The sequence below is a fragment of the Alligator sinensis genome, unplaced genomic scaffold (genome assembly GCF_000455745.1).
Source record: "Alligator sinensis unplaced genomic scaffold, ASM45574v1 scaffold781_1, whole genome shotgun sequence".
In the NCBI taxonomy this organism is placed as follows: Eukaryota; Metazoa; Chordata; order Crocodylia; family Alligatoridae; genus Alligator; species Alligator sinensis.
In genome coordinates this window covers 2075924-2097707 of record NW_005841845.1, presented here as the reverse complement: position 1 = coordinate 2097707, position 21784 = coordinate 2075924, and the positions used below count along the sequence as shown (strand labels likewise).

Genomic DNA, 21784 nt, shown 5'->3' with positions numbered 1-21784 from the left:
AGCATACTTCTGTTTATGGAGAACAACATTAGAGGCATTCCTTGCTCCATGTAGGAGACAGGAGCAAAGACACGATTTTACAGCACAATTTAACAAAACTTGGGATTGAATATGTCCAGAGGGCTGCCTTTTTTTTTTTTTTTTTTTAACAAGGGCGAGACTTAAGTTCTCAGCAAGGCTGATGCAAAGGCATCGGCAGCTGGGCTTTGAATTCTGGCTATGTTCAGAGGTATTCGTGAAGATTTCCTGACTACAACAGCGGTTTTCAACTTGTCTGTCCGTTTTAGTTTTCGTAGGTCAACCTGTGCTGCCAAAGGAATTCGGTGCTTCACTTCTGGCATTAGTGCTACACACGCACATACACGGAGAAGTGTTTTTATTAGGGCTATGCGAAACGGTGTCGTTTCGTTTCGACTTCCATTTCAACGGGACAGCATTTCATTTAGAGTTTCGTTTCGTTTCGAAGCACTGTTCCGTTTTGTTTCGTTGAAACTGTTTTGCCCGGAGGTTCTAATGGGGAAGCACAAAACTGCCTATAACTTTGTCATTTCTTAGCAGATTTGGATGAAAACAGCGGGGATGGCAGCCCCTTCTGAGGGCACAAAGCCTGCCAAGTTTCAAGCACATAGGTGCAGGGGTTTCTGGGAAAATGCACCTCAAGCTGCTGACAAGCAAAACTTGCGACATGTGCGACTGTGTGCGTGTTTTCCGCCCTCCCGCAGAGCACTGGGATTGGAAGGGACCTCAGGGAAGGATCACAGTCACTGGCCAGCTACACAGTCAATATGAGAGCAATCCTTCCCTCTCTCTCTCTCCTTACTTTCTGTTTCCCTGCAAGCAAGCCTGGCTTCGAAAGTCGAAATGTTTCGACTGCCCTCGTCTCATTTCAGGGCTGTTTCGAAGTCTTTCGTTTTGTTTTGATTTCACTGTTTCGAGCTCAAAATGAGTTGAAACAGCATCGAAAAGAAACACCCGGCAAAATTTCACACAGCCCTAGTTTTTATGATCCTCTAAGCCAGAGGCGTACAACTCATTAGGTCCCACAGGCTGGATGGCCCACCTCTGGTAGCAGAGCAACAGCTGCCCAGCACAGCTGCTGCACTGGCACAGCTTGGGAGGTGCTGTACCAGCTGTGCCAGAACCCAGGGGGCGAATAATGCAACCCCTGTTCAGCCCCCACCCCAATGACCGACCCCCCCATCCCAATGACCACCAACTGTAGTCACCACTGGCGACCGAAGTCTCCAAATTGGGTGCAGGTGAAGGAGTGCTAGGTGACAATATAACTGCTATCAAATCACCCTTCCGTTAACTTCGTAGTAAAAACAGGTCATTAAAAACAAAAAACAAGCTGGTCTTGAAAGGTTCACTTAGTTCCTAACTTTGTAATAAAAGAAACCAAAACCCTACAAGTGAATTCACATTTTTTTACTTTTGCATGCTTAAAAATAAAGCATCAGCTGAATTTAATGCTATGACTGCGTTTCTCCTCCTAAAATTCTTCCAACTTCAACTCTCATTAACGTGCCAAAAAAGCAAATCAAATCAAACCAAACTCTCAGAAGAGACCAGAGAAAATCAGGTAAAGCTTACAATTCCTGAATCAGCTGTTGTTGGACGCCAGGTACATATTACCCACCAGAATTAAAAGGAATATTCTCCAAGGGATAATTCAGGAATATCTAATGCATTCTATACGTCCAATAACTAAAAATTTCTCTTCTCCCCATGTGCATGGAAGTTTTTATAGATCTAGGGTGTGTAAGAAGGCCACCATCAACTCACAGGTACAGATCTTAGTGGAGTTTAAGCCTTTGTTTTGTACAGAACAATGCAGCATTGTCTAATCAAAACAGTGCAACCTGCATACACAAAAGCCGACAGATGCTATGCAAAGAGGTACTGAAATGTTCACCCCATCCTCCCTTATGCGGTACCAAAAGGCAAGAAAATAGGATTTGCAAATTGATGTTGCATGCTCCTGTGTGCACACATGCATAGGACATGCTTTCCTCCCTTCCATCCCAGCAGATGCAGCAGGGAGTTTGGCCCAGTGAGCAGAGGGGTGCTATGGTCTCTGCTCCACTGGCCTGCCCTCTCCATGGCTCCCACCACGCTGCCTGGACACGGATGTTACTTCTCGTATGAGCTCCCAGTCAGACGCTGCATTTGTGAATCCCTGCTCTCTGGACACGGAGCATGCTGCCAAATGCAGTCACTCCCTGGCTCCAATTCACCATCATCACTCCCAATGCTGATCTGATCTGATCTGATCTGATAGTTAAGAGTTTGGCCTTGATTCAAAGAAGAAGAAAGAAACTGGACCTATGTCTCGAGTTCAGGCTCACAATCCTGGGCTTAAAATCACTTGGTGAAATTCCCTGGGGCACATTATGCAGGTCAGACTATATCATAATGGTCCTTTCTGGGAAGAAAAAGTCTATGCATGCCTTCATTTCATCACAAAGAGATTATATGAAGCTCCAGAGACGGATAAAGAAATGAGGCATTGTAGAAATGAGGTGCATTTAATTTTCAGCACACAAGTTAAAAGTGTCACAGAAGAATAAATGGTTGTTTCCTGAGTAGTCGAAGTCTCCAAAAATCAGACCGAAAAGGCGCAGGCAATTATGGAATGTGTTAAATTTATAGCTAAAATTTTTTTTAATAAAACCAAAGCTAAGGTACATAACCTGTATCACTGGCACAACATATAAAATAATTTAAGTATAACCATTTTCTTTCATCACCAATACATTAGGTTGTATCAAAATATTATTTACAAAGTGCACATTTCTAAAAGGCAAGTGTGAACCTGTTCTAGTATAGACTACTTCTCCACTTCCAACGGGATGTTGAATTTGTTTCTTGTGTCCGTCCTCCTCCAGCTTAAGATTATTACTACTGGCATTTGCAGATAATATATTTTTCACCTTGCACACAATACACGGGCATAACTGTTCAAAAATGTCTCCTAACACATTGGGGGGCCAACCTGACACACCTTAAATCACCCAATTTTCACAGCTTATATGCTGAGCACTTTCTTAAAAAAAAAATATAAAGTGCTTGTGAGGTGAGCCCACACTGGACACCCCAAAAAATCTTGTGCAACCTTGCAAAAATCTGCTGAATTAACTTCTACGGCAGCTCTCAAGGCAGTCTGGGTCACACAGAGAGCTATAGTACAGGGTTAAAAAAAAAGAAAATCTGATCTAAACCCCATTCATTTGTCTCAATGGCCTCAAGGCGCTGACTGCTACATGCAATACCTGTGCACTGGTGAGAAAGGCACAGATTTCTCACCAAAATAAGTCATTGGAGCCAGTCCCTCCCATCTCAAAACATACAATCCAAATGATAAACGAAGAAGTCATTGGAGACAGGTCTATCTTCAGATCTTGAAGAGCACCGAGAAAAGTATTTGTGGAAAAAACAACATCCCATGTAAAGTTCATCGCCTAAACTAGTTTCAGATTTAAGAATGGAATTGTAAGAAAAGGCAGAATGATAAAAACAGCTGAAAAAATGGGAAGAACTGAGAGTATATATATGACCTACTTATGAGAACACAGAAGTATTAGCTAAGGAAACAAAATATTTTGCTGTGCATCTATAGTAGCTTGGAAGGTGCTCTTTATCCCAAATGAAGTAGGATCTGGGACCTCTCATCAACATGCAGGACCCAGATTAGTGTATTCTCTTCACTTCTGGAGTCATTATGCTTTTTGACCAGTCCATCAGCAAGCTCTCCTGTGGGCTACAGGAGCAGAACTGAAAGGCTTCCAAGGAGAGGCAAAGTCTTAAGATTTACCTGCAGGGGTGGCAGATCTGAGGAGCCCTTAAGTGCAAAACATGAGAAGCACTTCTCTAATATCCTCAAGCCTGCATTCTCAAGTGTGCTTTTAAGACAAATGAGGAGAGCTTAGTGGTTGATCCTCTGAAGTAACATAGCAGTGAACTCACATTTCTTTTGTTTAAAAAATTTCTGTTAAATACCTTACTACACCAAAATAGATTGCATAAAAATTGCCCCTTAAAGCTGGAAGCCACTTTATAATGAGCTTCCTGATAAAAGTCATTTGGCCTTGATGTAACTATCTGTCTTTAAAATAGGGAAAACGTGACTTCTCTCATTAGCAGCAACAGCAGGGAAATGATGTCAAAGGGCAGCATGAAAAACTGGCTGGAAGTCACCATTTTTGGTGGCCTGAGTCATTGCTCTTCGTTTGGCCAGGTGGGATTTGGACGGAGGAGAGAGCTTCATGGAACACATGGCTTGAGCGATGTTCTCCTGTTCTTCATTCAGTTCGTTCTCATGCTGAGACAGCTGCCGGTTCAGGGCAATGGCTTCTGCTGCAAAAAGCGTCAAGTCTTTCGTGCTACTATTCCTTTTGGAAGGAAAAAGGAGAAGAATTAATAAGGGGCACAGAAACTCCCAGCCATGCACCTGACAAGGGCCAGATCAGTTTACAGCGAGATGCTTTTCCGTGCTGGGAACAGGAGCTGGGGTTTCTAGATCACAAAACCACTTTGCTACCCTGCCTGTAGCTCATAATCTTTAATCAAAAATCACTTGGAATGATGCCTGACCTACTCGATTTCATATGAATGGCCCAGACTTCAATGAGAGCAAGAACAAATCCTACTGGTGTACCCATTACTGAATCAAAAATAGATTATGTATTATAAACAGAGACCATTAATTGCATGCATGTGTATGTATATGTATATATGTATAATAACTATCTATGTATTATAAATAAGAGCTGCAGAGAAAAGACTATCAACCAGAGTGAGTTGACTACAAAAAAAGACAGGGAAGTGGTGGGGAGGGCATTGCTGAAAAGAGGAAAGTATTAAAGTAATAAATCCAAATGGACATAGGAGTCAGAAAAGCTAATTCTTTCCTTCCTTGTCTTTTTTGTTCAAATAAATCTCTATTTGGATAGCCTGCTCTCCCCATATCCATTCAGAGCACCTGACAAAATAAGTTCTTGCTTATGAAAGTGTATGCATCTCCAATTTAATTTGTTTCTAAGGTGCATCTCTACCCTGCATTCTTCCTGACTTCAGATTAACAAGAAACGGTTACCTTTGAAGAACTTGTGGCGTAGGTAATCCCCTTTCAGGAGCCTGCTGTAAAATTTAATTAAAAAAAAGAAAGATGTTTACTTGTTGTCTCTGCTTTGTGGCAACCAAGATTTGCAGCCCTCTTAAACAGAAAACTTCCCTTTCCATCTTTATAACCAAAGCACACTAGATATTTAGTTGCAGATATATTTTCTAAGATATGATAACAAGCCCACGATTATCATATTCTTTTTAACTTTCCTATCTTAAAAGGCCATCCCATAGCGCTGCTGTAATTCATGCAATTGAGACTGCATTAATTCAATTACAAAGCTGACAAAAACAAGCCCTGTTTAGAACCTGCATAAAATATGATACTGGAAGCAAAAAAAAAAAAAAGCAAGATCATGCAAAACATTTAGGGACTGCAATACATAAACTAGAATACACTTGGGTTTTTCGGTATCATATTAGAAAACACACACACGAACACACACGTGCCCCTAATTTCCTAGGTACAGTGCCTCGCAGCCACAGGGAAAACTCTTTATAAATGCAGAGGCCAGGAATGCGAGACAGCAAAAACTTGGCTTATACTAAATACTTGTGCCCCCAGCAGATGTACACTTAAAGGTGCAATGGGATCGGATGTGCAATCCCCACAACTGTGCTTCCTGCCACGTATGTCCTGATCCCACGCTGCCCTTGCACTGGTAAGTAGCAAGCTCCCACCGCTGGGAGCCCCAGCAGTTGATCTGGGCTCCCAGCCTCGGGAGCACACCATGCCTCCCACCGCTGGGAGCCCCATCAGCTGACAGGGCTCCCAGCCACCGGGGGTGCAGTGGAGCTTGAGTCCAGCTGTGCCCTGCAGCTGGCAGCCCCAATCTGCCGCTGCTCTCAGCTGAAGGGACATATCAGGAGTCGAGGGCTCCAATGCAGCCCAGCAGCTGGGAGTGGCAGCTGATCGCAGCTCCCAGCCTCGGTGGCACATCAGAGCCTTTGATTCTGATGGGCTTACAAAGCTGAGAGCCCCAATTAGCCTGTCCACATGTTCAATTAATGGCATGCTATGAACCAGCTTTAAAGTTACTACACATATTTAGCGTAATAACTTCGTGGCTTATTCCTTGCTTTATCAGACCATTAGCTGAATTAAAGTGTAGCCAAGCAACTACTTAAGATGTGATTAACTGGTTAATCACTTCTTAAGTGTAACGTGCGCCAGGGGCCTTAGACAAAATCCTACATCTATGATACAAATAGCATAACGAGGAATAAATTCTATACCTGAAGAATGCCAAAGCCTGAAGTAACAGCCTTGTGTCCAACCCAAGAGGAGTTATTCTACTTACCCCTTGTAACCATGGATGCTTCAGAACCTGAGCAGCACTCAGTCTTTCTTTGGCATCGCGAACAAGCAACTTTGAGATGAGGTCTTTGGCATCACTGGAAATATGAGACCAGTCTTTGTCAGGGAACTCGTACTTGCCTTCCTGGATACTCTCAAAGAGCTTGTTCTACAAAAAAAGCCCAGCCATTTGCACCATGTATTAGCCCTGTATGATACTCCAAGCCCTATGCCTAAGGAGATAGCATCCCACTTTTAGCTGGAGGATTCTGGTTATGTTAAACTTACTTGGGGATAATGGAATATGGGACCCAGTCCTGAGATTTCACCCTCTAAACCCCCAAAAGGAAGAGGGGCTGCTAAGTCTCAGCTGAGAAGTTAAAAGGGGCATTTTGTACATATCACTAAGTCACTCCCCCACTTCTCAGTTGAGGCTTATTTTCTTAAAGGGCTGAGCTATGCGAGGAAGTCAGCACAGCTTGCTCAGTAACCCAGTCTCCTGTCCCAGATAACAAGGCTACCTACAGCTCTCCCCAAGAGATCCACACATGATAGAGGCACCTGGCAAACTCTGCAAACTTCTCCCCTGTCCCAGCCGCAGTCCGTGCCACAGTTCCCCACGAAAGGAGGGTAGCCGCTGAGCATGATGTACAAAATCACCCCGAGACTCCACAGATCACAGCGTTTGTCATAGAACGTGGCCTCCTCTGTGAAGACTTCCACAACCTCTGGTGCCATGTATTCTGCAGAACCGCACTAGGGGACAGAAAAGAAAATAATCTAAATAGCGGTCATCGCTAGTGCACCCAAATCAAACAGCAAAAGGCAGGCAATAAAAACAGGCCAGATTTTAATCTTTTGCTACTTAGAGGAACACTGAAATGACTGAAGCAGTCTAAATACAGGACTGGATGTCAGGGACTTTTACTCTCGTCTCCAATATCAATAGTGGCTTCAAGACAAAATCATTCTGCTTTTTGCATGTTGCAAGAGTAAAGCCTCAGATTCTGAGAAGCTTATGATGAAGAAAGTGTTTTGAACATGGAAAAAGCAAGCAATTCCAAAAAAAAGTTATCTAACTGTAGCTTCTGACAGCATGGGACCAATGCAGAACTCAGAGAAGGAAGGGCAGTCGGAAGTCTTGTCAGAATGGAAAGTAGTTAAGTGTGACTTACAGCTGGGGAGAAGTGAGTCAGAATATTCCATTTGCACGCTATTTTAAAATCATAATTGCCACGATCAAGCATGGCTATAAAAAGTAAATTAATTAATGGGGGCTGGTTTATTTATTGTTTAAATACAATTCTTTAAAAAGCCTCCTGCTCCACTGATAGACAATCTTTTCACTGCACTGCCAAAAAGTAGTACTCTGGCTTTATGTGAGGATATGCTTATAAATTACAGAGACCGTGGAAAGCTTGACATTCTTACTGCAGATAACTACTGAGTCCTCCAACAGCCAGCTACCAACCTGAAATACTGAAAAGCAGTGAAAATTGCCATTTAAACCCAGTTATCACCATAAAAATAAAAGCAATGCAAAAAGCCTCCTTTCAACAGAAAAAAATGAGGAAGAGGAATTTTAGTGATGGCAGATCTCACGCCACAAAGTAAATGACAAACAAAGTAAAACAGCTAAATAATCAGTTACTATGCTAGTTGCTTGGCAACTGCAAGAATTAAAGTGGAAGTAAATGTACAAAAATTTGGTTTCCTTAGACTGTGCAATCATGATAACAATATTTAATATGTAACACGCATGAAAAGTGGTCCTGAATATACCTTTGAACAAAAGTCGGCTGACTTATGATAATCACTAATTTCTAAACAAGTTTTCATTTGAGTATTTTAAAGAACCCCCAAATCCTGACACAATTTGTCTTCTCGGCTGAGAGTCATAAAGTCAAATAGATTGTGCACAAGCTCCAGCTAATGCATATGGGATGTTTCAACATACGGTAAAAGTAACTACCCCTGGCTTTTGGATGGTACAGCAAGAATCGTGATGGCATTTGAAGGAGAGAAATCATGTGAAAGTTGCTCGCAGAAATTTGTCATCAAATAAATAAAATCAGAACTGGTAAGTTCCTTTAGCCTGTGACAGATAGAACAACGGACACTTTCCTGTCCTCTTATTTTTGTGTTGCACTCTCTAAGAAAACTCAAGTCTTGCAACCAAAAGCAATATCAACTTAAACATTTATTTTTTTGCAACTACTCAAGAAAAATCATGTGCATCAAATAAGCTGCATTTCACACGGTAGATAATGAATAGCAAAGCACATTCTGCTATGAAATGGTACCATCTTTTCCCTCATCAAATGGGAGATTCAGGACAGCAGATAAAAGATAGAGAGGTCCTACCCACTAGTTCTGGGCTCAGTAGAGGCATCATTTCTACTGTGAATTTTGATTCCTTCACTATTCAGAGAAGGATTCCTTTAAGAAAAAAAGCAACAGAGCCATCTTACGGTGATTTGTCCCTTTCCCCCAAGAGAACATCATTTCAAGTGGAAGTTCACTAAAACTAGAATTGCAAAGAGCACGTTTGAGAGCACTGAAACCGTGTGGCATTTGTTTTCTGCCTTGCTATTTTATTATTCATATTGCATCAGCACCCACAGCCCTCAATCTGGATGGCTGACCTATTGTGCAAGTTGCTGTACAAAATATAATCACAGCCCCTCATCTTAAACAATTCACAATCTAATTTAAGACAAGATGCAACTTGCAAATGTAATAATGAACATCTGCTTATATAGGCTAATTTGGTGCCTAAGTGGATGACGCTGATCTCTATGTTTTATTCCTTTAATTACAGAATGCCCACAACATCTGACACTAAACAAGTAATATTAAATATGATCTCTCCATAGTCAAAATAGTTGCAGTTCACTCTTTATAAACTCTCTTCATTTCAGCAAACTGCTTTACAAGCGAAGCAGAAAAGGCCTAGTTTACGTACTGGAGTAGTTAATTCGGGAGTAGTTATTGGAGTACACGCACTGTTCAACTTCACTCCGCTGCCAAGGTCGAAGTCGCATATTTTCACTGGTGATACCTGAAAACACATGGGGGTGGGGAGAAGGTTAAGGTACAGAAGCCAGGAATTAATGAAACAAGACCGCAGGCATCAAGACCAGTGGTATAAAAAAGCCATTAAGAAAAAAAAAATTGAAGAGCACCTTCTCTGGAGATTCACACAATATATTTTCAGGCTTCAAGTCTCGGTGAGCAATCCCTAAAACAGAAGGAAAAACATTATTAAACTGTGTATAAAGGAACAATTTAATATGTTCATCCCATTTTACCTGTCTTCATTACCAGGGCAGCTTATTCTACATTGTGGTTCTCAGTCTGTTTCAAGTCCCTTTAATGATGGAGTAAACAGCTTACTTGTGATGTACATTTGTACAATACAATTCTACAAGTCCTGCTATATCTTTTTATAATTCTAAACGTGTACAAAATTAGCCAAGAAAAGAAAGTCAGCTGTAAGGTGGTGTATTTACATACACAATAATTGAACCAAAGAATTTTTTAACCTTCTTAATAGTACAGTTTGCCTTTTCACTGAGACTGACTGGTGACAATAGCAGCAAGAAAATAACTATCTTTGAGGCAAATAAAAAGGATTGTTTACCAGGGGAAAATGATGTTCCATTAATTAAGATATTGTAGTATGTTCATTGCTGTGTAAAACAAGAGATGATGGGGAATTCCCAAACTAGTACAGATAAGATGCATTAAAAAAGCCTTACGGAGGGAACCTTCCAAGTAATTAATGTGCTTGATTGCTGATGGAAGAAGTCTTCAGGTAGGATTTTAAACACCCATCTGTGCAAACAACACATGAAGGCAGTTGTAGGGTGCCAAAGAATTTTTTTCAAAGACCTAAAACAGGTCATTACCACAAGCTTTTTCAACCAACCTTATCTGAATTAATGAGAAAGGAAGTTGCATCAAATGATCTTCAAGCCACAAAACTAACTTGTTTGTAATTTAATAATGGTTCCAGCATCACAGTGGCTAAACTTGGGCACTCCCAATCTATGCCTTTAGAAGGAACTTCATAAATGTTCAAGAGGAGAGAATCAAAATCTATTAGATCAGGACACAAACTTGCTTAAAAACTATAGCAATAATTAGATCTCTACCCCAAAGGCATCTTCAAAATACTGATAGCAGTGCAGGCTACACCACTTTCTTTTGCATGGAAGAAGATTAATGAGATAAACAATTCCCCTAGGGTGGTCCACGACAGATTTACAGTGGGGTAACAAGTTTCCCCAATATCTGACCCTAACATCTATCCTGGATTTCTCTGCTGTTTATTATGTTTTTGTGGGATGTGGATTCAAATTTGCATCTCTGATCCATTACAGGAAGATAGGATTGGATGGGGTCCTCCTGACCCAGAGGTTAGCTCCCTGCATTTCATGGGCAATCATTCACCCAAGAACTCATTGGGTGAATGATTTGGAGGGTGGGGGGTTACGTGACCAAGAAAGCTTTTGCTGTCTTCATAGTCTTCACAAGGTCTAATTTCACTAAGCCTTCAGCATTCTCACTTTCTGAATTCTTTGACCATAGAAAGTAGGGCTGTGCGAAACAACATCGTTTCAATTCGACTCCTGTTTCGACGGAACAGTGTTTCATTTTGAGTTTTGCTTCGTTGAAACTGTTTTGCTGTTTTGATGCTGTTTCGATGTTTTGCCCGTAGGTTATTATGGGGAAACATAAAATGCAGCAGGCAGGCAGATCGGGGGTTTGCCTGCACCCCTGGGAGCATTGCCAGGGCTGTGCCCAAGTCCTCCTGGGGGGGGGTGAGCCCCCCCATTTGCCTGCAGCCCACACCCAGCACTGGGAAGATTGCTGCCGCCAGTCCCAGGCTCCTCTCATCCCAGGCCCCCCACCTGGTTGGCTCCGGTAGCAGGCTGGGCAGATTAGCTGGTGCAGGGACACTCCCCTGCCTGGGGATCCGGGCGGTGGGTCCCCGCACCAGTTGATCCGCCCCACCCCCTACCAGAGCCAGCCAGGTGGAGGCCCAGGGCAGATCAGTTCGTGCGGGGACCCTCCCCTGCCCTAGTCCGCTCCCAAGCTGATCTGCCCCGGCCCCGCTGACCCCAGGCGGCAGCACCTGGCTCCTGTCAGCCAGCAGGCAGATCGGGGGCCCGCTAGCACCCCCGGGAGGGCTCTGGGGGCTGTGCCGGAGTCCTCCTGGTGCTGGGTGCGGACTGCGCTCAGCGCCGGTCTGTCATCTAGCAGGCAGATTGGAGCCCTGCATCCCTGGGGGGACTCAGGTACTGCCCCCGCAGCCTTCCTGGGGGTGCGAGGAGCCCCCGATCTGCCTGCCGGATGAAAGGAGGTGGGTGCTGCTGCCTGGGACCGGTGCTGAAGCCAGTAAGCCTGACTTTGAAACGTTTCGAGTTCCCTTGTTTCGTTTCAAAGCTGTTTCGAAGGCTTTTGTTTTGTTTTGATTTTGCTGTTTCAAGCTCGAAATGCATTGAAACAGCTTCGAAACAAAACGTCGGGCGAAATTTCGCACGCCTCTAATAGAAAGCTATTTCTCCTTATCTATCAATCCTATTTCCCAATGCTTGTAGACCCTCTGTTTAATAGCCCATTTGAGGTGGTTGTTCATCCACACAGGTTTTTAGACCTTCGACCTTATTAATTTTTCCCCTCTTGCTTGGGATGCAAGCTCCTGATACTATTTGTATTCTTGCCTTAAAATAACTTCATGCCACTTCTACATTTAAGTCCCTTAGCTCTTCAACCCAGTCCTGTAACAACTTCATTCAAGTTCTATATTATAATTACACCACAGTGCTGAGGAAACCAAGCACCTAGCTTCCAAATATTTATGCAATGGTTTATTAGGCAGCTGTCGGCCATGTTTGCCTCAGAGTAAGTGTAAAGGGTACACTATCGCCCAAATGAGTTTGCCAACGACATCAATAGTTGTGTTAGCTTGAGTGAAGCAGTCGTTTAAAGCAGTGCTTCCACCACAAAGCAATCTACAATAGAACAGCTTTAATTTCCTGTTTGCATGAAATGTTCTGTGTGTCACTTGACTAATTATTTCAATGCCACACAATAGACTCATAAAGTATATGGGGGGGGGGGAGGAAATCAAAGGAGATACTACTGCAAGCCCATTCTGCAGCAATATCCCTGCTCTACTGATCTGTGCCGTATAATCAAATTCAACACAGAACAAGGGACGCAATTTATGAAATCATTTTGCAGAAGTGTCATAAGCTTCCTGGGCAACACTATACAAAGGGCAGGTCTCCTGCTAGAGAAGGGAATTGAGTGCACACTACGTAAATTTGCTGATGCCATCAAGCTGAGTGGGGAGCAGACACTCTGGAGAAAAGCATTAGGATTCAAAATGACCTTAAGAAATTGAAGAAAGCATCTGGAATAAATAGGATACAATTCAATAAGGACAATGTCAAAATACTGCATTTAGTCTGGAAAATTACATGCACAAGTATAAATTGAGAACTAGCTGGGCTGCGGTACTACAGAAAAGACTAGAAAAATTGGGATTACTTTGTCTCCAGGAAGAAGGGGGTGGGAGGGGGTGGCATGGAGGGAAGAGTTTGATAACAGGCTTCAAATTAAAAAGAAAGGTGGGGGTGGGTAGTTAAGGAGGATGTGATCAGCTACTCTGGGCCAGGAACAGAACAAGTAGAAACAGGGGAAATTGCAACAGAGGAAATGTAGACTGAATATTAGGAAGCACCTTCTGTATATAAAAGGTGGCTCAGCAGTGTATAATCTAAAGAGGCTGTGGAATTGCCATTGCTCGGTTTTTAAGTGCAGGTTGGACACTCAGCTTAGATGGCATAGAACAGGACAATGTTACCTTGAACAAGAGTTTGGACAAGATGACTTCCTGACATTTGGCTGGGATGATGTAGCTGGGGCTGGTCCTGCTTTGAGCAGGGGGCTGTTCTAGATGTGACCCCCTGAGGTCCCTTCCAACCCTCATCGTCTGTGATTCTATGATTCCTTCCAGCCCTAATGTCCTATGAGACTGTGGTCAGTGGGAAGGATACAAGTCCAGGAAGTAAGCAAGTTTACACCACCTGCTGTTGATTTAAGGTCTGGTTACTTGCAATCCACTCTCATACTCCAGTAATACAATGATGAAAGCACGCCATTAACAACACAACTTAATCTATAGAGGGTCTGCAATCCAGATTGTAACAATTTAGCTTTACTTGTACCAAACAATTCTCATGCCAATATACCTAAACTATACAAAGCACTTTTGTACATTTTGATTTTTGAATTGCTCCAAACTGAAAAAGGACAGAAAATAAGATTTTCAGTAAGATGATCCTCCCCAAGCAGATGTGCACAGACAGATCTCTGCACCTGGACCTAGCCCTATTGAAATCACTCTGCTTCAAGATGTCATGACCCAAAAGGCATGATTGTGTGCGCGCTTCGGCGCCAGAATTATCCCCGCCAAGTCGCAGAGCATTGCACGGGAGAGTTTCCTGTAGCAAGAGGAAACCCCGGTGCAGGGACGAGTTTCCCGCCTTTTCTGCAGCTTCTTTTGCAGGGTGCATTGCTCATGTTGCAAGAGGAATGCACGGTGCAAAAGAGTTCCCGCCACCGGTATGCAAATTCGTTCCCCGTAATTGGCTAGTGCTAAATTATTCACACGTGGCGGCTAGCAATTGGCTTGTTAGCTGTATAAGAGGCTCGAGCAGTTTCCGCCCAAGCCGAAGAGGACTCCACATCCATCTCGTGGGGACTCTGGGTACACGGCAGGGTAACAGAAACCCTGTGTGAGATCCAGAGGAGCCTGGTGGCCTGATCCACCGCCCACCTCTTCCCGTCTTCGAGCGCGACTTTTATAAGACGTATCTACGATTTCTATTTTGGTGGCTCGTTCACCCAGAGCATCCGGAGCTCTGCACCGTGGAGCCTAGCAACCTCCACAAGACCGTCTGTGTTGTCTGTCTGTAACTGTAACTTAATCAAGTTTTCCAGCCTGCACCACTGCCATCTCGGTGTAAGTAAACAATCTTTAAAACTACCACTACGCGTTTGTGCCTAATTCTAGCTCGACGGCCTTCCCTCTCCAACCCGGCGTGCCCGGGCTGCTGGCCACAGCCCGCGTGCAGCGCGAAAAGGGCTCGGGTCGCTCCCGGCCCGCACACAAGCAAGGAGGGAGGTTTGCTTACACTTGTCTCCTTGAATGATGAAAAGAATCTGCAATACACACAGGGATGTAAGTTGTAGCCGTGTTGGTCTCAGGACATAGGCAGACAAGGTTCTTTGGGTAAATCTGGTATCTTTCACTAGACCAGCTCAAATAGTTGGAAAAAATCTTCTTTGCAAGCTTTCAGGTCTCTTTGCAAACCTTCAAAAGGTATTTGTGCCGAAAGCTTGCAAAGAAGAATTTTTCCAACTATTTGAGTTGGTCTAATGAAAGATATCACATTTACCCACAGAACCTTGTCTGTAATACACACATATACGCACATATACTTCTATAATCAGAGTACCCCAGGTAAGTATCTTAAAAAAAGATTCCACATAGGACTAAAACAGAAGATCAAAATGTAAAAGCAGCCTTTCCACACTGGCTTAATCAATAAGGTACATCAAAAACAGATGTAACTTTCAATATTATAGTGATCCCCAGATTCTCATTTAACTGGCCTTATTCCAAAAGAGGAAAGATCAAGACAAACTAGTGAACAGATGGAGGATTTTTTTTTCACCTTTTGTATGCAGAAAATCCAGAGCATAGGCAACATCTCTCACCACCCTGCTGGCTTCGCGTTCATTGAAGTGTTTTCGCTTTTGTATATGAGCCAAGATGGAACCTGTGAAGGTGACAGACAAAACAGAAGTGCTACTTCATGCAAAATACCATCTATATTGGTAAAAGGTCTGGTCTACTTCAAGATGAGATGCATTAGCCACGGTGTATTTATAACAGAGGGCGAACCTCAGAATGAACAGGGCCAAAAGGGAATTCAATTACATCAACTATCTGTAATTAGACTAAGACAGGGTTTCAAATTTGCCCAAAAGGACAGATTTATATGGTTTTGGTTTCATTCATCATTACATCTACATGCTTTTCATTAAAAAAAGTACAGGGAATGACTAGTAACCTTAATCCTGTAGCTAGTATCATCTTTCAGATTATCTCCTGGTAAATAGCACATACGGACTGAACAGAGTAAGGATTTAAGAAATGAGGAGGCATACCCAATGTATAATTTGGCTAGAAAGCAGATGCTCTAGAGCAAGGGTGCTCAACCTCCAGCCTGGGGTGCCATGTCATCCATGGCACTGCTCCCCCACTGCCAAATTCCCAGCTCCCTGGCATGCAGAGGGTGAGGAAACAGTTTTGGGCCCCACATCCAGATCTGGCCTGCAGACAGCCCGATTCAGCCCAAGGATGGGTTCTGTACCACCTACCTAGGCCAAAAGACTGAGCACCACAGCTCTAGAGTGCCGGGAAAGCTAAAGGGGGCAAGGGGAGGAGAATACCCATTTCCTACCACATCAGGATAATAGAGAAGTTGTGCAAGTTTTCTATACATTTCAAAAACCTCATTTAAGGTCTTAGCACCTCAGTTGCCACCAAATGTTAGGAGGATCATAAAAGCCAGTCTCTGCCATGCAGTCAAATGAGCCAGGTATCACCTATTTTGTGTAACATGCACTAAAGTGGTAAATTGCCCTAGAAGTCAAGCACAGAAGGAGAATTGGCACCCAAAATGAAAGCCCTGAGGCAGCAGAGCAGTGGTTGTCAACCTCCTTAGACTCAAAGCACCTGTTAGAAAATGCCAGCTTTTAGTTTTCACATATTTTTTTAACTACAGAAAAATAATAAAGCAAACTCTGTTGTAAAGGACCCAGAAAGACAACAACAGCTCAGAATTTTTTTAATACTTTGGGGGTGTAAGTTGTAGCCATGTTGGTCTAAGGATGTGGGCAGACAAGGTTCTTTGGGTAAATCTGATATTTTTTATTAGACCAACACAAATAGTTGGAAAAATTCTTAGCAAGCTTTTGGGCACAAATACCCTTTGTCAGGCTGAGGTAGCATCTGCAGATACTTTGGGGAATTTTTACACATGCTGGGACATGGTGCCAGGCACTTTTAATTAGCGAGTTGGGCAAATTAAAAGCGCCTGCGTATCACGTGTATCAGCATCCCTATGGGTCCGCGTGCTGAAAAAAATGGTGGTGGAGTGCTTTGAACAAAAGCTCACTGAATGTGTTTTATTTCAAAGCACCCCACCGCCATTTTTTCAGCATGGAGACATGTGGGGATGCTGACACATGTGACATGGAAGGCTGTCAGAGCACATCAATGTGTGCGCTCCAGCAGACTGAATTAATCAAGTCTGCTCCGACACACTGGATTGCCAACGCGTCAGAGCAGGCTCCGCACACGTGTGTGGGAGTCCTTGGATTCCTACTCAAAATCCCTGGGTTTACCTTGTGAATCATGTCTGCACACGCAACCATGCTAACATTTTGTGGCACCGTGCTATCGTTGCTGTCCACCCTTGAAAGGATCTTGGGACAGCCTGATTGAAAATCACTGCAGTAGAGGTTTATACTCTTAAACTATTTCAACTCTATTGTTTTTAAGTTCTAGGAAGGAAACTTTGTACCCTGGGCTATGGAGGGTGATGTTCCCCAACAATTATCCGTTGTGCTGCTGCTACCACTCCTGCTTAAATAGTGCCACACATAGAAAAGGGAAATGGCTGGGTATTGGAACAGATCGGTAAAACTAAGCTTCTGATCACTAGGCTATACTTACTTAGAAAAAGGATGCTTTATTAGGTCTTGGAGCACGGACAAAAAGATTCTTTTTGAGCTTAGGAAACAATGCTTCAAAAGGCCCAGAGGAAGCCTACTCCTAAGGTAGAGTCTGGAAAATGTCAAATCACGTAAGAGCTCTTCTTTGCTGATGGCAGTACCTACTAGCTTGCTAAGCTTTGCCCCTTTATAGCAGACTGAGTTCAGAGGGTCTTTCCTGTAGAGCTGTTATGTATAGCTCTAGAAAGCAATAAGCTTTCCTGTCTGCCCTTATGAAGCAGTTCCTGGGGACTCTACAGAAAGGCAGCAAATGAAATGGCCCAGGTCAATCAAAAGGTATGCGTTTCACTTGGTAGAAAGAAACAAGCCTTTTTTCTCTTTTCTTTTAAACAAGCCTACTTTAGATCACTTCTTTGCTCATCATTGGTCTGCCAAATCCCCTCACAAATCTACTGCACAAAATAGTGGCGGTAATGCAACCAGATTATATCTATATATAAAAGATACAAAGTTACACCCTCTGGTCCCAAACTCAGTTCCTTACACCCTAGACATGCTATGCAAGATGCTTTAGAAGCAGAAAAAGGTAGAAGGGTAAGGAAAGAATGAATGAGAGTCCCTCTTAAATAATCTACCTGCAAACTGATGCAGGAACCATACTGACAGCACCTTAAAGAAAGAAAAAAGCCAACAGCTTACAACTCAACTAGGAAATCTTTGCCTCAGTGAAATAAATGCAGCTTTAAAAGAAGCCAGCATGAAATGGTAGACCATTAAGAGAGAAAAAAAGAGGAACTGAATTCAATGCAGAATGAATTCAATGCCGAAACATGCCTACTGGAGGTGAGGCAATTAGTTTGTACTGAAAAAGCATGCATTTCCTGTGCATCATGTGGTTCAACAGCAGACACCTTTGGGGACAGTGACATCAGAAGGCAGACATTTACAGAGACAAGCAAAGCACGTGGCTTTGTGAAATACCTCAATCCAGCTGAGGTTTCAAGCACAAAAAAAAAGTTGTACATAGGGTCTGAGAACCAGTAAAAAGGAATAATGAATTTGACCAGGACTTCAAGACAGGACATTAGCAAGGCATTTTGCAAATGTCTTGTGATTACAATCACAAGATATTTCCCCCTTCAATTTCCAGGAAAAAAATAAATGATAGCACATGAAAACCACAGTATGGTGAAGTAAGATACAGCCAGGCTTCCTTGTCTCCATGTTATACCCCCAGTATTTTTGCTTCTGTTAAGATAATGTAAAAACACTTCAAATTGTGCATTCTACCACTTCACCTAGAGGCAACCATTGATATGATAATTATACTCCACGTCCTCCATCCTGATAAAGTTAACACTGTCACTGCTTAATTATAAACCAGATTTGTAAAACATATAACAAGATCTATTTTCTTTTATGAAGACAAGCCTTGGAGAGCATACTAAAAAGCTACATTTCAAACTCTATAAATGATTTCAATTTTTTTCCCCATAATGGTCTATGCATTTAAAATTAATTCTTCATCTTTTGCCTTAAAAGCTCTCAAAAGCAGAGGGAAGAACAGATCAAGCTAACTGTTAATGAAAAATGCACAAATATACTGTACAGTACCTCCTCGCAATTTCTCGAAGACAAGGTAATACCTTGTGTCATCTTCAAAAAATTCTATTAACTCCAAAATGTTCCTTAAAGAGGAGAAAATAAAAAAACAAACAATGGGAAGAGTGTATTGAATATCTATTTATCTAAGTTAAAATAATTAATTAACAAAAATAAAAATCACTAATTAATGAGCTGCTGGGATAAACTGTCATTTTAAAAGGATGCATTTTCCATCACCTCACAACAGTCAGACTCCACTACTTAAATTTCAGTCACTGAAACATAATGTGGTACACCAGGCAAGGTTATAAAAAGAGCCGTGTTACCATTCACTTGAAAAGAAGATAACCTCTAATAGGCTATAGTTAATAATTTGGAAGAGGACATCTGTCCCAAAGGCAAGAACAAAAATAATTACTTGCTTTTCTTCTCTGCAAGTTACAGGGCAGAAGGCTCATAGCGCTCAAAGGAGACAGCAGCATCTGTCAGCTATACTTTGGGCTCAGCACAATCACCTAGTGGTCACAACTAAGTACAGAGCGGCTAGGCTGTGTCCTCTGCAGCAGAAAGTATAAATATCTCTTGGCGTCTTAAGAATTAGATTTACTGTTAAGACTATTCTACGTTTACGGTATATTCAAAATCTATGCTTCACACTGTAGTTCCAGTTCCAGTTTTTATCACCGACATGCTATATGCTCATACACAGCATTAGCTGCATAACAGAAATGGAGATGTAGCAATTTCTCCCCCTAGAAAAGCTAACAAAGGTCTATCAGCCTAGTGTATAAATTTGTTTTAAAAGAGGCTTTACCAAAAGTATCAGCACAAGGCACTAGTGTTTGATCCAGACACGTTTTTTCAGTTGCCTTCGATGACTAAGTATGACCTGTTTTGCAATATTGCCATAATTTGCCCAATATTAAGTAGCTAATTGTAAAGAGCCTGACACAGGAAAGCTGTGTACATAAATATGGGACATTACAAATATTGAGATAATAAGAGTACCTAGGTCTCTCAAGACACAACTGGAAAAGCCAAAAAAAAAAAAGGCCATTCATCATCCACCCATATTACTTCCATACTGATCTGGATACCATAGGTTTGAAGCCTCCCCTTTTTCTAAATATTTTTTCCAACTTTCAGACAAAATGCAAACCTAGCAAAAGTGAAAGTTACCCATTCAAAACAGAAGTTGGATTCTAACCTGATCTGAAGGGGTGGGGATGGGGACAAAAAGGTGTCTTGCCCCACTCAATCCCACACTTACAAGAAACACGATTAAAAATAAAATATGAGACTCAATACTTACTTGTTACCCTGACACTGGTACAATGTTTCCACTTCCCGAAAAACCCTACTCCGACTGTGTCCAACCTTCTTCTCAATTATCTGTTAAAAAAATTGGAGTCTCTATTTAAAAAAAAAACTTTGGATTTGGCTTTGGATGCCAGACATTCAGAGTTAAAATTTTAGTCATGCCCTGTCTCAAGGATATACATATATGGCTTCCTAAGTTTCACATGCGGTAAGTATTATAATCACTTCAACTAATTAAGTTCTGGAAGGCATCCAGATTACTCTGGTATTGAGAGCAATTATAAGAACAAGAAGAGAGATGAGAAAAAGGGAAACAGAACCCACAAGCTGGTTTATCAGTTGCAAGTTTTTTCCTGCCATCTTTAACTATGTGTAAATAGAAGAGGAAATCCTGTTGAGCTTTTGCAAGAAAGTGTTTTATACCGCTAAAAAGAAAAGCACAAAGTTGCTACAGCATCTAATGAAGTGGTTTTGCTAGATCAGAGTTTGGGTTGTTAGTGCAAATGTCCCTCTGTAGATCTCAATCAGAAACCTCCTCACACGAAAACCACAAGTATGGGGTCCTCAAAGTACATAATGCAACACTGTTAAAGGAGGAAGAGACAGGAGTGGAAATAAGAGGATGATGCAAAAGAGGTGAGATTAAATGAGAGGTATAAGGTTCAAAAGTCTATGAAGTAGCTTCAAGTACTGTCATTCTCTGTCTTGAATGCTACAGTTTCTCCCTTTCATGAGCACGAAAATGGCACCCATGAAAAAAGAAACTCATAGGCGAGTACTGCAAGGTAGCAAGTTCTGTACTGCAGTTTATTCATAAAGCCGCTAGTGCTCCAGTCAGTTTTCCACTTTCAACAAATTAAAATGCAATAGGTTTCAGCAACTATAGGGCCAGACTGCTATAGAGGCCTCAAATCAACTTCAATGTGGGTGTCCACATAGTACACTCTTACTTGCCTGCATCCTAAGACAATCAGTGAGATGCCTAAACTAGCACTTCCACTTGCAATTAATTGCTGACTCAAAATACAGACAACAAATGAGTCTGTCAAAGTAGGCCCCAAACGCTTTAATACCCTATGGGAGATGCCATGAAAAAAAAAGTCTGTGCCATAGTATTTACCTCTATCAAATAATAAGAAATGGCAATACGTGAAACCACGGTGGTAAATGGAACACTTTATCCATTGGGCTACTCTGCCAAAAGCTACTGAATAAACCATACTAACTGCCTGCTCTCCAATCAGAAAAGTAAATGCACTGTGGCGGATCAAAGGTTATTCAAGCAAACTGAAAAAAAATGCTTCTGCTGGACATTTCCCCTCTAACTTTCCTGCATCAAGACACCAGCTGCTCATATTTCATTCAAAATGGAAATGAAAGAAAATGTTAATGGGGGGTCAGGATCTGGGGTCTAACCACTGCACAGTATTAGTATTCTGTGCAAGCTCTGCCCATTGCTGAAATTTCAATTTCAGCCTGAAGGTATGATAGTGAAGACTTTGTTTCAAGCACTGAAATCTCTTTTAGAAAGCCCTTGATATTACCTGCTCAATTACAGACATTCATCACTGACATATCAGGAATAAAACACTGCAAGCGCCAACGGCTCTCTTTTTG

At 42.2% G+C, this 21784-nt stretch overlaps 1 protein-coding gene across 1 annotated transcript in view; it reads right to left on the bottom strand.

Annotated features, from left to right (window-relative positions):
- Positions 1-2527: 2527 nt before the first annotated feature.
- The window catches only part of MKNK1 (MAP kinase interacting serine/threonine kinase 1), a 34568-nt gene continuing 15311 nt past the window's right edge, over positions 2528-21784 (bottom strand). Inside the window, 9 exon segments of the mRNA XM_006015758.2 lie at positions 2528-4391; positions 5096-5139; positions 6426-6590; positions 6983-7177; positions 9387-9482; positions 9607-9662; positions 15175-15279; positions 18857-18930; positions 20160-20253. Coding sequence (XP_006015820.1) covers positions 4163-4391; positions 5096-5139; positions 6426-6590; positions 6983-7177; positions 9387-9482; positions 9607-9662; positions 15175-15279; positions 18857-18930; positions 20160-20253 — 1058 coding nt within the window. The 3' untranslated portion in view covers positions 2528-4162.